At 51.1% G+C, this 13750-nt stretch overlaps 2 protein-coding genes across 3 annotated transcripts in view; one reads left to right on the forward strand and one right to left on the reverse strand.

The window, feature by feature from the left end:
- The window catches only part of ARHGAP23 (Rho GTPase activating protein 23), a 331343-nt gene that overhangs the window by 301087 nt on the left and 16506 nt on the right, over window positions 1-13750 (forward strand). The window lies entirely within an intron of this gene.
- Window positions 1-13750, reverse strand: part of PIP4K2B (phosphatidylinositol-5-phosphate 4-kinase type 2 beta) — a 32702-nt gene that overhangs the window by 3631 nt on the left and 15321 nt on the right. Inside the window, exons 3-10 of the mRNA XM_084751117.1 lie at window positions 13297-13393; window positions 9342-9494; window positions 6556-6702; window positions 5137-5175; window positions 4528-4641; window positions 2363-2621; window positions 1799-1902; window positions 50-171 (exon numbers count right to left, since the gene is read on the reverse strand). Coding sequence (XP_084607243.1) covers window positions 91-171; window positions 1799-1902; window positions 2363-2621; window positions 4528-4641; window positions 5137-5175; window positions 6556-6702; window positions 9342-9494; window positions 13297-13393 — 994 coding nt within the window. The 3' untranslated portion in view covers window positions 50-90. The remainder of the gene's footprint in view (window positions 1-49; window positions 172-1798; window positions 1903-2362; window positions 2622-4527; window positions 4642-5136; window positions 5176-6555; window positions 6703-9341; window positions 9495-13296; window positions 13394-13750) is intronic.

Here is a 13750-nt window from a genome sequence, read left to right on the forward strand (position 1 = left end):
ACCCTCCCTTGAAGCCCAAAAACACCCTCTCCCTCTCCCGATCCCCGACCCCTTGTCCAGCAGTCTGGCTCCGGCAGGAGGTACACACGACTACGTCAGGATGTTAGACATGAACTCATTGAAGCGTTTCGAGTACTGCTCCGGGTTCACAGTGGAGATCTCAGCCCCTGCCTGGAACACACAAGATACGACGAACTCTGGTCAGAGGCTCGGCCTGAGCAGGAGACAGGGACGTAAGAACTGAGAGGCAGAAATTGGGAAGCGACTGCCGAGACGTGATTAAAGGTGTGCGTCACCATGTCTGGCTAAACTCCTTTTTTTTTTTTTTTTTTTTGAGACAGGGTTTCTCTGTGTAGCCCTGGCTGTCCTGGACTAACTTTGTAGACCAGGCTGGCCTCGAACTCATAGCGATCCGCCTGCCTCTGCCTCCCGAGTGCTGGGATTAAAGGCGTGCGCCACCACGCCTGGCTTATTTTATTTCATTATTTATTTATTTATTTATTGGTTTTTCGAGACAGGGTTTCTCTATGTAGCCCTGCCTATCCTGGAACTCTCCTTGTAGAAGAGGCTGGCCTTAAACTCACGGCAATCCACCTGCCTCTGCCTCCTGAGTGCTGGGATTACAGGCATGCACCACCACGCCTGGCAAAAATTTTAGAGCAGTGGGTTTCAACGTTCCTAATGGTGCGGCCCTTTAATACACTTCCTCATGCTGTGGTAACCTGCAACCATAAAATTCTTTTTGTTATTTCATGACTCATTTTACTACTGTTATGAGTAGTAATACAAATATCTGATAGGTGACCCCTATGAAAGGGTAGTTTGACCCCCAAAGGGGTTTTGACCCACAGGTTGAGAACCTGCCTTAGACAAAAAAAAACCCACTTCTTTAAAAGGCTGTTTTGGCAGGGCGTGGTGGTGCACGCCTTTAATCCCAACACTCGGGAGGCAGAGGCAGGTGGATCGCTGTGAGTTCTAGGCCAGCCTGGTCTACAAAGTGAGTCCAGGACAGCCAAGGCTACACAGAGAGACCCTGTCTCGAAAAAACAAAAATAAATAAATAAATAAATAAAAATAAATAAATAAAAGGCTGTTTTGGATCTGGCCTGTGCTGACCCTCAATTTAAATAGTTTTCTTGCCTCAGCGTCCCGAGCACTGATGTGTCATTAGGCCATATTAGGCCATTAGCCTGTTATTCAGCATCGGGGATCACCAGGCTGGGCAGGCCACCTCAGGAAGTGACTTATGTGCCATGTGAGAGTTCTCTTGGGCCAGGCAGTGGTGGCGCACGCCTTTAATCCCAGCACTCAGGAGGTAAAGGCAGGTGGGTCCCTGTGAGTTTGAGGCCAGCCTGGTCCACAAAGCGAGTCCAGGACAGCCAGGGATACAACCGAGAAACCCGGTGGTGGTGGTGGGGGGGAAGAGCAGGGAAGAGTCCTCTTGGGCTCTCCCTCCTCTAAGTGATGTACCCACTAAAGATGTGGAAAAGCGAAGGTCTCTGTGTGTGGGGGGGGGGCAGCGTGTGGGGAGCCAGCCTGTGGGGAGCAAGCACCGTGAACGCGTAAACACAGAGCTATTCTTGGCTAGCCGACACGAGATGCACAGCGAGCCCGGCCCCAGGGGAAAGGCCAGACAACTCCTGGGCAAAACAAGCTGTGTCTCTCACCTGGCCAGCAGGGGACCAGGTGGGGAAGCATGGAACGCCAGGCGAGGCAGCCAGGCTGCTCTTCTCTATCAGGAAGGTGTGGGGGGGGCGGGGGGCAGAGGTACTGTGCTGGAAGAAGACTGAGGACTCACCCCATGTTTCACTGTTTTGGCAGCATGTGCAGCTTTCTTCTTAGCATCATACGGGGTGAGGATATCAATGACGGCCATGAAATAGACCTCCTTCTTGGGGGCACCTAGATGGAGAAGAGAACAAGCGTCTGGGCCACGCCCATAACCCCTGGGCCACGCCCACAACCCCTGGGCCACGCCCATTACCCCTGGGCCACACCCATTACCCCTGGGTCCAGGTTTAGAGCTCCTCTGTCATTCTGGGCTCAGGGAGCAAAGGGCTCGCTTAGAGTTGTGTGTCTCCTTTGACCTTCAGCCACTCCGTGGGGCCAAAGCAACACTATGAAAAGGTCTGTCCTTCCCATGAACTGTGTCTCATCACCCAGGCCAGCCAGAGAAGTGACATAAGACACGAGAGAAGGGACCCCAGGTTCCAGTTCTCAGGGTGACCGTAAATAGAAGCCCGGAGGCAAGAGGTGACAAGTCACTAGTGTATGAGGTGGGGGAGACGGATGCCCTGAATCCCAACGCTGAGCAGGGGCGTTCGTTGAGCGCTGGCCGGGCCGAGCGGCACAAAGCTCTTACTTTCATGGCTTTTCATGGCATAGACGTCCACAGAAGGGTCGAACTCGCCGGGGCCAAAGAACCGGGGGAAGCTGAGGAGGTTACCAGGGCTGTCAGGAGGCGTGCCGTAGGAGCAGAGCAGGGTGCCGCCCGTGCCCTCACTCTCACACTCTTCGTCCTCTGCCCGCTCTTCCACCTCCATCTCCTCCTGCTCTGCCCGGTCTACGTCGTGGATGCCCACCAGAAGGCTGTAGTCCATGATCTTCAGCTGGGCCAGGAACTAGGGAGGCGACAACGGAAAGACGCAAGGAAGGGGTCATATGAGGTGTCCCCAGGGGGCACCCGGAGAGAGAAAGCTGTCCTTTGGATTCATCTCTACGCCGTAGTCTCTACCATGAGAGTGGTCTCTAAGGTGAGGCACTCACTCAGCAGGCCAAGGACGTGTAAGGCTGGCAGTGGGGGTGACAGGAGTCCCTGAGGACAAGCACAGGGCTGTGGGGGTAAGTGTTACATTAAAAATGTATCAGTTAGGCCTAAGATGGCTAATAAAAGACCCAGAGTCTGAAGCGTATCTTAAAGCTGCCAGCACTACGCTGGCACTACTACAAATCTACTCCTAAACTAACATAAACTACTCTAAACTGATATATAATACATATACCCCAAGCATTTACCACTATGGTGATGCACTGGCCATTCTCCCCTCTGTCTTTCTACCCAGTCAACTAACAATCCTCCTGCTCCTCCAGGAAGTCCCGCCTTCCACTCCCTGAAGTGCTCACTGCCTGAGGGAGGCACACCCCAGAATGGTCTTGGACCAACTGAGGCCATGGTTGAGTCTGAGGAAAGACATAAAGGCGTGCATGCTGCACTGTGGAAGAGGGGGGGAAAGATGGGTGCAACACTGCAGTTCCCCTCAAACCACAATTCGCAACTGATGCTGAGTCCTAAGCCAATAGAGCAGGCTGGGACTAAAACTTTTTTTTAAAGATAAGTGTGGTTATGCACAGTTTTAATCCCAGCACTTTGGAGGCAGAGGCAGGCAGAGCTCTGTGAGTTCGAGGCCAGCCTGGTCTACAAAGAGAGTTCCAGGACAACCAGGACTATTACACAGAGAAACCCTGTCTCGAAAAACAACAACAACAACAACAACAACAAAACAAAAAAGCAGAAGTTGCTCCTGTAAGAGGACCTGGGTTCAGTCCCCAGCACCCCCATCAAACAGCTCACAACTGTCTGTAACTCCAGATCCAGGCGTTCAGACATCCTCTTGGGCCTCCACAGACAGGCACCTGCACAAACTCAGGTACTCACAGATAGATGGTGCATGCGTGCACATGCACACACACACACACACACACACACACACACACACACACACACACACAAATAATAAAAACAAGCAAACAAAAAGGCAGCCCCAGCCCATCACTCTTTGTTGAAGGTCAAAAATTCTGGACCCCCCTCCCCCCGCGAAGAAGGGAGTCAGAGTGTGTGTGTGTGTGTGTGTGTGTGTGTGTAGGACCTTAACAGCTGGTTTCCAGTCACTGTGATAATGCTAGATGCCCTACCAAATGGGAGCACCATTTGTCAGAGAAACTAGTAAAGATACAAGGAGGAAACACTCCATACTAGGTTCCAAATTGCCCCGCCAGTAAAATGGTATGTCAGGAGGTTTGAATGAGACCGGTCCTCGTGGGCTCAGAGGGTTGCATACTTGGTCCCCAGTTGGTGAACCTGTTTGGGAAGGATCAGGGGGTGTGGCCTTCTTGGAGGAGGCGTGTCACTTGGAGGAGGCGTGTCACTGAGGTGGGCTTTGAGGACTGTGCCATTCCCATCAAACTCTCTGCCTCCTGCCTGTGTGGGTACCCGTAGGCACTCAGCTGCTCCTGCCACCCTGCCTCTGCTCCACCATCATGAACTCTACCCCTCTGAAACTATAAGCCCAGCTAAACGCTTCCTTTTCTATGTTGCCTTGTCTCGGCAACAGAAACATAACTGATGCAGTGTGACCCTGTGGAATACCCATCTGTACGGGTTTTACGAGTGACCCATGCTGACACCACTGATACCGCCCACCTCACCAGCCTTTCACTGCACTCCTGGGAACCATGAGTTCCCTGTGTTCTGAGGGTTAAAGAGGTTCTTGATCTGGAAACAGGATGAAGACAAAGGTTAGCTAGTACCTCAACGTCCCGCTTCAGTTTTTCCAGGAAGTTCTTTTTACTCTCTTCTCCCACGTGCAGCTTCTGCCCTTCATTGAGGAAGTCGTTATCTTTGAATGTTGGCAAGTCCTTGGCCTGGGAGAGCAATCAGCAGGGTCCAGTTAAGGCAGGGCAACTCGCTCGGCCAGGCAGAATGGCTGTTCTGCTGCGAGCAGAGGGAACGGGGCTTTGACACAGACTCAGCCGCTGCACAGAAGCAGAGAGGTGAGTATGGGACAGCCAATGACAGCACACGTGGTACGTATCAGCCAGTGAGGCCTGAGCGAAAGATCCTCTCCTCTGAGGCTGGACACCGCCAGAGCTTAGAAGCTCATGAGTGGTTCAGGCTGGACTACAGCACAGACACCTTCTCCACCCCAGCAGAACTACGAAGGACCCAGCAAAGGCAGAAGTGAAACGCTGAGTGCGCCAAGGACAGGCAGGCAGGTGCTTAATGACACAGAACGTTTCATGGTGACAGGCTGCATGTTTGGGGAAGCTGGGCTGGAGGGAGGGTTACGGAGGGGAGGTGACAGATTGCCAACAGAAGGTGACAAGTGACCCTTTCACCCTTGCTCAGCATTGCCATACCTTTTCCTTGTCACTCGCTTCTCTGGCAACAGTAGAACCCTGGAAAGACAAGAGCCGTCAGAGGTCACGCTGAGGCAAACCCCTTTCGCTGATGCACATGTGTGCAACATACGTGTACGTGTGTATAGAAGCCAGGTGAAATCAGGTGTCATTTTCTGCCTTTTTTTTTTTTTTTGGTGGTTTTTTGACACAGGCTTTCCATATGTAGCCCTGGACCAGGCTAGCCTTCAACTCACAAGGCTCTGCCTGCCTCTATCTCCCAAGTGCTGGGCCTGACCCCTATTACATTTGTTTGTCTGTCTGTTTGTTTTGAGACAGAGCCTCTTACTGAACTGGGAGCTCGCAGAGTTCGCTGGACTGGTGGGAAGGCAAGCCTGAGCATCCCTCCTCCTGTACTGGGATCAGAAGTGAACAACCTCATGCTGGGCTTTTTACGGTGGATGCTGGGGACTGAACTTTGGTCCTCAGGCTTTCACAGTGGGCTCTTAACCCACTGAGCCATCCCGTTAACCCCTGAGGGGCCAACCTCTTTGAGCAAACAAATGGACACTAGATATGGTTAGCAAGCAAATGTAAGTAGGCTGGGGAGTGTCTGAGGGGAGGCAGAAGGCAGACACGGCCCTACTCTAGCACAGCCATTTCTTGAGCTGACTATGACTGAAAGACATGGCAAGATGCTCAGTAAACAAGATCGCCCTGGATACCTCAGTTCCCACTCTGACGAACCCAGTGGCCAAGCTGCTCATCACAAGGGTGCTAAGTGGTACAGGAGGAGGAACTGTAAGCATGAAAGGGGAGGCAGGGCCTGGAATGTGGACGGGCAGTAGCGGCCAGGCCTACTTCTGGAAGGGAAGTAGGAAGTGTTTTTTTTAGGGGAAAGAGGAGGTGTGGAGGAGCACAGGGCTGTTGCGGAGGGGGGGGGGAACTATTTAGACAGAATACATGAAATTCTGGCTAGGGGGAGGGGGGGAAGGACTGTGGGGATGCCAAGGAGATGAGTGCGGTGGCCACAGCAGAGGGCGAAGACAGCCAACGGGAGGTGACAGAGTCAAGGCTCAAGGACAGCAGAGTGCCCTGCTTTGTAGCCATAAGCGCGCATCCTTCTTGGTGTGTAGGAACCCATTCGTGCGGTCATAAGGCAGAGTGTGTGCACCAGCACAGTCTGTCCCCACTCTGCTGCCCTCGGTGTGCATATCCCACAGTCAGGAACTGAACAGCGTCGACTGTCACACGCATATGATAAGCCTAGGGCTTAAATAACTGTCACCTCGGCGTCAAATAGCTGTAGGTCTACAATAGTTAGGCACATCAACTCTAGGGTTGTCTGTGCCACTAAAGGCGTACTTCCTTTTCCCAGTACGTAGACTTGGGGAGCAGCAGACACGCGGGGGGTGGGGGGGGACACACACAGCCCTTTACCTTGAGGTCGTATTTGCGATGTACAGTCAGCCGATGACTGAACACATTCCTGGTGACCACCATGTAGGTTTCCACGCCATCCACGGTCAGGCGGTACATGCCCAGGAACTGCGGCAACAGGGTGTTGCCATGGCACTCCACTATGAACTAGAACGGAACACAGGGAGAGAGGGAAGGCTCAGGGGCAGGAAAGGGCCTCTCCCAGGCCAAGATGCTCTCTGAGCTCTTACCACGGGGCTTTCTTCTTGTTGTTGTTGGGGGTTTTGTTTGTATCTTTTTGTTTTTCAAGACAGGGTTTCTGTTTTAGCCCTGGCTGTCCTGGAACTCCCTCTGTAGACCAGGCTGGCCTCGAATTCACATAGATCCTCCTGTCTCTACCTCCTGAGTGCTGGGATTAGAGGTGTGCGTCACCACCGCCCGGCTCGACTAGTGGTTTTCAAAGCAAGTTCTGCTGGGACTGGAGAGGCAGTCCAATGGTTAAGAACATGGGCTGTTCTAGAGGACTTCGGGAGAGCCAAAGGACTCTGTGTCCACAGCTCTGACTACAGCGTAGTTTATGTGTTTTTTGTTTTGTTTTTGTTTTTTTTTGAGACAGGGTTTCTCTGTGTAGCCTTGGCTGTCCTAGACTCGCTTTGTAGACCAGGCTGGTCTCGAACTCACAGCGATCCACCTGCCTCTGCCTCCCGAGGGCTGGGACCACCGCCCAGCTGACAGCGTAGTTTAAAACCCAAGGCCTCCGCTGTAACACTGAAGATCAGAAGCTCCCTTTGCTCCTTCTCTTTGCCTAGTGACCAGCGTAATGCTTTACCTCCGACTGTAACTCAGCTGGTCTGGAAGTATCTAAGAGAGAATGAGGGAGATGACACTGGATAATAGCATTTGCTCTCTTCTCGAGAGCCTGGCTTCAAATCCCAGCACCCACATGGCAGTTCACAACTGTCTGTAGCTCCAGTTCCAGGGGTTGTGACACTCTCTTCTGGCCTCTCTGGGCACCATGTGCATATATGGTGCATATACATATTTGTAGGTAAAACACCCATAAACAAACCTTTTAAAAAAACTTTATTTATTATGTTTTCCCCCCCCCGAGACAGGGTTTATCTGTGTAGCCTTGGCTGTCCTGGACTCACTTTGTAGGACAGGCTGGCCTCGAACTCACAGTGATCCGCCTGCCTCTGCCTCCCGAATGCTGGGATTAAAGGCGTGCGCCACCACACCCGGCTTTTTTTTTTTAATTATTATTATTATTATATATAGTGCTCTGTCTGCATGTATACCTGCAGGCCAGAAGAGGGCATCAGATCTCATTATAGATGCTTGGGAGCCACCATGTGGTTTCTGGGAATTGAACTCAGGACCTTTGGAAGAGCAGGCAGTGCTCTTATCCTCTGAGCTATGTCTCTAGCCCCTATTATGTATACAACATTGTGCCTGCATGTGTGCCTGCCCACCAGAAGAGGGCACCAGATCTCATTATAGATGGTTGTGAGCCTCCATGTGGTTGCTGGTAATTGAACTCAGGACTTCTGGAAGAACAGACAGTGCTCTTAACCTCTGAGCCATCTCCCAGCACTCATACACATAAACTTAAATTAATTTTTAAAAAGGTACGTAAGAGGTCAGTACAACACACCTCTGGGGACACAGGATATATTCCAGACTCAGAATCAATAAAACCATGAGGGCCAGACCTAAGGAATGACCTAATCTACTGATGTAACCATAGCATGATGGCATTATTGGCAGGTGGGAAAGGTTAAGAGGTGGGAGCAGGCCGGTGTCTGGGACATGTCCTTAGGAGCAGTGCCTGCTCTAGCCACTTTCTTGCTACACGTTTCCAGCACCATAGTACTCTGCCCAAGCACATGAGGCACAGGGACTGAGCTCTTCGAAACCGAGAGCCAAAACAGATCCTTCCTCCTTTTTATTTTTATTACACTTGACTGATTGACTGGCTGGTCACCCGTGGTACTGCATGCCTGTGGAAGCCAGAGGACAACTTGCAGGAATCAATTCTCTCTCTCTTCCCACCATGCGGTGGTCCGGATGAGACTGTCCCTCACAGACTCAGATGTCTGGATGTCTGGTCCTCAGCTGGTGGCATTTGTTTGGGTTGGCTTACAGGGCATGGCCTTGCTGAAGGAAGTAGTGCTCCAGATACCTGACCCCACTGTGATCCCGACACTGCGAACTGTAAAAACCTCTTTTTTGTTTGGTGTGGTTGAGCCTTAACACACATATTTAATCCAAGATATTTCTGTACACCGGATTTAATAAAGTTAACCCTAGGTCAAGAGGTGGAGCAAGAAACCAGCTGACAGGGATTAAAGAGGAGGAGGGACTGTTTTTGTTTGGTTGTTTTGGTTTTGTTTGGTTTTTTGAGACAGGGTTTCTCTGTGTAGCCTTGGCTGTCTTGGACTCGCTTTGTAGACCAGGCTGGCCTCGAACTCACAGCGATCCACCTGCCTCTGCCTCCCTGAGTGCCAAGATTAAAGGCGTGTGCCACCATGCTCGGCTGTTTTTTTGTTTTTCAAGACAGGGTTTCTCTGTCTGTGTAGCCCTGGCTGTCTTGGACTCACTCTGTAGACCAGGCTGACCTTGAACTCCCAGAGATCCACTTGCTTGGGTCTTGCTGTTTCCCTCAGGTTTTTTGCCACAGCAATGCAAAAAGGAACTACTATACCAGGAGGCATCCGCCATCCCCAGAGTGGGCCCCGCCTCCCCACTGCGCCCCACTGGAAGTCTCTCTTTCCCTCTCCCAACCCATCCCCTGGGACTCACCATACCTGGTGGTATTTCTTTAGGATGTTGTGCATCTCGGCCACATCCTCACTTGACACAGTCTTGATGACAAAACGCCGGTCATAGGTGGTGAGGAACCGTGTGCCACACCTGCCCTGGCTGTCACTGTTGATGGGAGCACTACGTGTCACTGAGTTCTGAGGAGTCCAAACAAAAACAGTTGGTTTTGATGAGGAACACAGTAATAATTTTTTTCCCCTTTTCCTTCCCACAGTGCTTTGCACACACTGGGCATGCGCCATAGTGCTCAGCTACCTCTCCATCCTTAAGGTTCTGGCTTCAACTTGGAATCTTCTACAGACTAAGTGGCTTAAGGACCGACAAACGCCAAGACAGAGGTCTCCAGGTAGACATTTCCTGACCCATTTTCTCTTGAGATGTTCACATCCTTCTATACATTTTTCTCCATATGATGAGAATTGCTCTCATCTTTGACCTCAGACACCCAGGCTGTGTGTGGACGTATGACGTGTCAGTTCTGACCCAGAGAGCTGGCCTAAAAGCTACTACTACCTTGGTGTGAATTGAGCAAGGTTTTTGTTTTGTTTTAATTAATTAATTAATTTTTAAATATTTGTTTATTTATTCTTATGTATATGAGTTTCTATGTGCATGTACACCAGCAGGCCAGAAGAATGTTATCAGATCACATTATAGATGGTCGTGAGCTACCATGTGGTTGCTGGGAATTGAACTCAGAACCTCTGGAAGAGCAGACAGTCCTCTTAACCACTGAGCCATCTCTCCAGCTCCTAATTTATTTTTTAAAAGTTATTTATTATTATGTATACAGTGCTCTGCCTGCATATACACCTGCATGCCAGAAGAGGGCATCAGACCACATTATAGATGGTTGTGAGCCACCATGTGGTTGCTGGGAATTGAACTCAGGACCTCTGGAGGAGCAGACAGTGCTCTTAACCGCTGAGCCATCCCTCCAGCCCTTTCTTTTCTTTCCTTTTCTTTTTTTTTTTTTTAATTTTTTTGGTTTTTTTTTTAAGACAGGGTTTCTCTGTGTAGCCTTGCCTGTCCTGGACTCATTTTGTAGACCAGGTTGGCCTCGAACTTACAGAGATCCACTTGCCTCTGCTTCCTTGAGTGCTGGGATTAAAGGTGTGCGCCATTACCACTCAGTTCGAGGAGACCAAGTTCTAATCTTGACCCTCACAAGCAGTGTGGTCTCCAGTCAGCCATTTTAGTTGTCCACTCGGAACCCAGGGAGACAAACCAAGAGGACCACTGAGTCTCTTAGGTAACAAAGCTTAGGAAAGGCTCAGGAGGCCCACCCCAGGGAGCTGGGACACACACATGCTTCTTTTTCTCTGTACTGACCCCATCACTTGACGACCCCTCCTACGGAGAGAAGTCGGTTTCATCTCTCTTCCAGTGCCTCCCTCATGTGGCCCTCACTCATCGGTGCATGATGGAAGGCAGGCTAGGAGCCTCTGTGGCTCTGTCTCTGGTCCTCCTCAAGACCTGTCCCGTATTATGCTCAGACACAGAAGCCCACAGAACATTGGGGGGGGGGGGCAGGTGGACTTTGGGAAGTAAGACAAAGGCGAGATCTCTTCTGCCCAGGTTCCTAGAATCCACCGCTGGGGATCAGCTCACAGAAACGCCCTTTGCCCAGCCCAGCCCGACCTCATGAAGTCCTACTTGGTCACTTAACACAACCTCACTGAACCCTCGGGAGGGGCCACAGAGAGAGCTTAACGGTTTGAGGTGCACACCGATCTTGCAGAAAGCTGGAGTTTGATCCGCAGCACTCAACAGTAACTCCTATTCCAGGGGAAATCCATGGGCACCCGCACTCACATACACATACCCACACACAGACACACCCAGTGTTAAAAGTAAAAATAAATCTTAAAAAAAAAAAAGTGGGGGAGGGCAGGGTGTGGTTGTCACACATCTTTAATCTCAGTACTTGGGAGGCAGAGGCAGGGGGAATCTCTGTGAATTCAAGGCTAGCCTGGTCTACATAACGGGTTCTAGGACAGCCAGCGCTCTAAAATGAGCTCAAAAATCAAATGAGCGACAGAAACTTGTCCAGGACCAGCACTGCCTTCACTGGGCAGCCTCTTCATACGAAGAGGAGCTGGGCTAGTAAATGAAGCATGCTCTATGAGTCCCCAAGCCAAAAGGCGAGTAGGCTGTGAGCTGTCCCCTCTCCCTGCCTCATCCTGCAATAGCAGATACACAGCTCTGTCGCCTCGTATCCATTGGCATCCGGGAGCGAGCAAGCTAAAACCCCCCCTGCCCCTAACAGCACCCTCCACACTGCTCACTTCAGCCTGGAGCAGAGGCAGGCTCCGCAAAGCCTATTGGAGGTTATGATGCCGACACAGAGAGGATGTGGTGAGACAGCAGGGACAGGGGACTAACCACAGTGGGAGGAACAGAGCCAAGTAACCTGGGGTGGCAAAAATGGTGAGAAGTTTTCAGAAAGGCAGACTCCATTCGGGTTACACCTCGGTTCAGGGTTTGGTCCCAGCAGAGCGGCTGAACAAACCTCAGGACTTCTCAGCCACGGACCATCCCTCGGGCTTAAACCTGGCATCTACTCTTCCCCCCTCATCAGGACGCTTATCTCCGCAGTGGAGGAGGAGGGGAAGGTTCCTGCCAGACTCATCCCACCCCTGTGAACTCTACAATGTTTTCAACAAGCGCTTTCCAGGGTTTAGGCATTTGTTTTTGATCCACTGTGATGTCATCGCAAATGCCTGGAAAAGTCAGCTATGGTCCTACTGTTGAAAGGCCAAGAAAGTCTCTTCCACCTTAACTAGCAGTCTATGTGCCAGGAAAGGGGCTCAAGGGGGCTGGAGAGATGGCTCAGTGGTTAAGAGCAATGCCTGCTCTTCCAGAGGTCCTGAGTTCAATCCCCAGCAACCACATGGTGGCTCACAACCATCTATAATGTGATCTGATGCCCCCTTCTGGTATGTAGATATGCATGCAGATAAGGCACTCCTATACAGAAAACAAACACACAAACAAATGAAGGAGGAGGAGGAGGAGGAAGAGGAAGGAAGGAAGAAGGGAGCGAGGGGCTTGGCGTGTAAGGCTGAGAGGGCACAGAGCCGTGGCCGCTGAGTCACACTCGGCTGTCCTGACTGACTTTCCTACTAGGACAATGACTTCTATGACAAGCTCGTGCTCCGAAGGCAGCAGTGGCCCTGCCATGCCTAACCCCTCCGACCATGTTCATACTTGACAGTAGATCGCAGTGTGTTATGCTACCCTTGGTGTCTTTCTTTTCTTTTTCTATTCTTCTCTCTTTGTTTGCTTGTTTTTCGAGACAGGGTTTCCCTGTGTAACCCTGCCTGGCCTGGACTTGCTTTGTAGACCAGGCTGGCCTCGAACTCACAGAGATCTGCCTCCCGAGTGCTGGGATTAAAGGCATGCACCACCATGCCCAGCCGGTGTCTTCCTTTTCTAATGTGTTTGTATTTATTTATTTATTTATTTATTTATTTATTTATTTATTGTTTTTCGAGACAAAGTTTCTCTGTGTAGCCTTGGCTGTCCTGGATTCGCTTTGTAGACCAGGCTGGCCTCGAACTCACAGGGATCCGCCGGCCTCTGCCTCCCCAGTGCTGGGATTAAAGGCGTGCGCCACCACACCTGCCTTCTAATGTGTCTTATCTGCTTTTAACAGGCATCCTTGCTTATGCTCTCTCTCTAGCTCAGTCAAACTGTGAAGGAGCGGGTTCTTCAGCCTCGACTAGGAATGTCAGACTGAAAGGAAGCTGCTCCCACCTCCCTCCCCAGGCAACCCTCAAAAGCCCCAGAAGGCTCAGCAGTCCTGTCTGCTGGCTGTGGGAGTGAGCTCAGACCAGGAGACGCAGCAGCTGAGAGACGGCTGACGCTCTGACTGCTACCTGTCTAGAGACTTCCTGACCCCCTCATCCCTGACAAGACAGCCCCGTCCGTCCGTACCTGGTAGTCCTGGTCATCAATGCCGAACCTCTCCCTGAGGTTTCGGAACACCATGGGGCAGTACTCCTTGAACTTGAAGCGGCTGGGGAGGTTTTCCCTGGAGAAAGCAGACACAGGTTCTGTGAAACACGCCCTTTCCTGTTTGGAGTGACACCAGAGTCCTTCAAAGTGTGGCCCGAAGAAATTCTGAAGTGAGCCTCAAATTTTGGTTTGTTTGTTTGTTTGTTTGTTTTTGCTTCTTTCAAGACAGAGTTGTGTATAGCCTTGGCTGTCCCAGACTCACTTTGCAGACCAGGCTGGCCTTGAACTAACAAAAACAGAGATCTGCCTGCCTCTGCCTCCCAAGTGCTAGGATTAAAGTCATTCGCCACCACAGCCTGCAAAAATCTGCATTTTCAACAAACACTGTAGGCAATTGGAGGCAGACAGAACTTTACATCTCACCTCTGTAAAA

The sequence above is a fragment of the Acomys minous genome (assembly GCF_964271855.1).
Source record: "Acomys minous genome assembly, chromosome: 12".
Classification (NCBI taxonomy): domain Eukaryota; kingdom Metazoa; phylum Chordata; class Mammalia; order Rodentia; family Muridae; genus Acomys; species Acomys minous.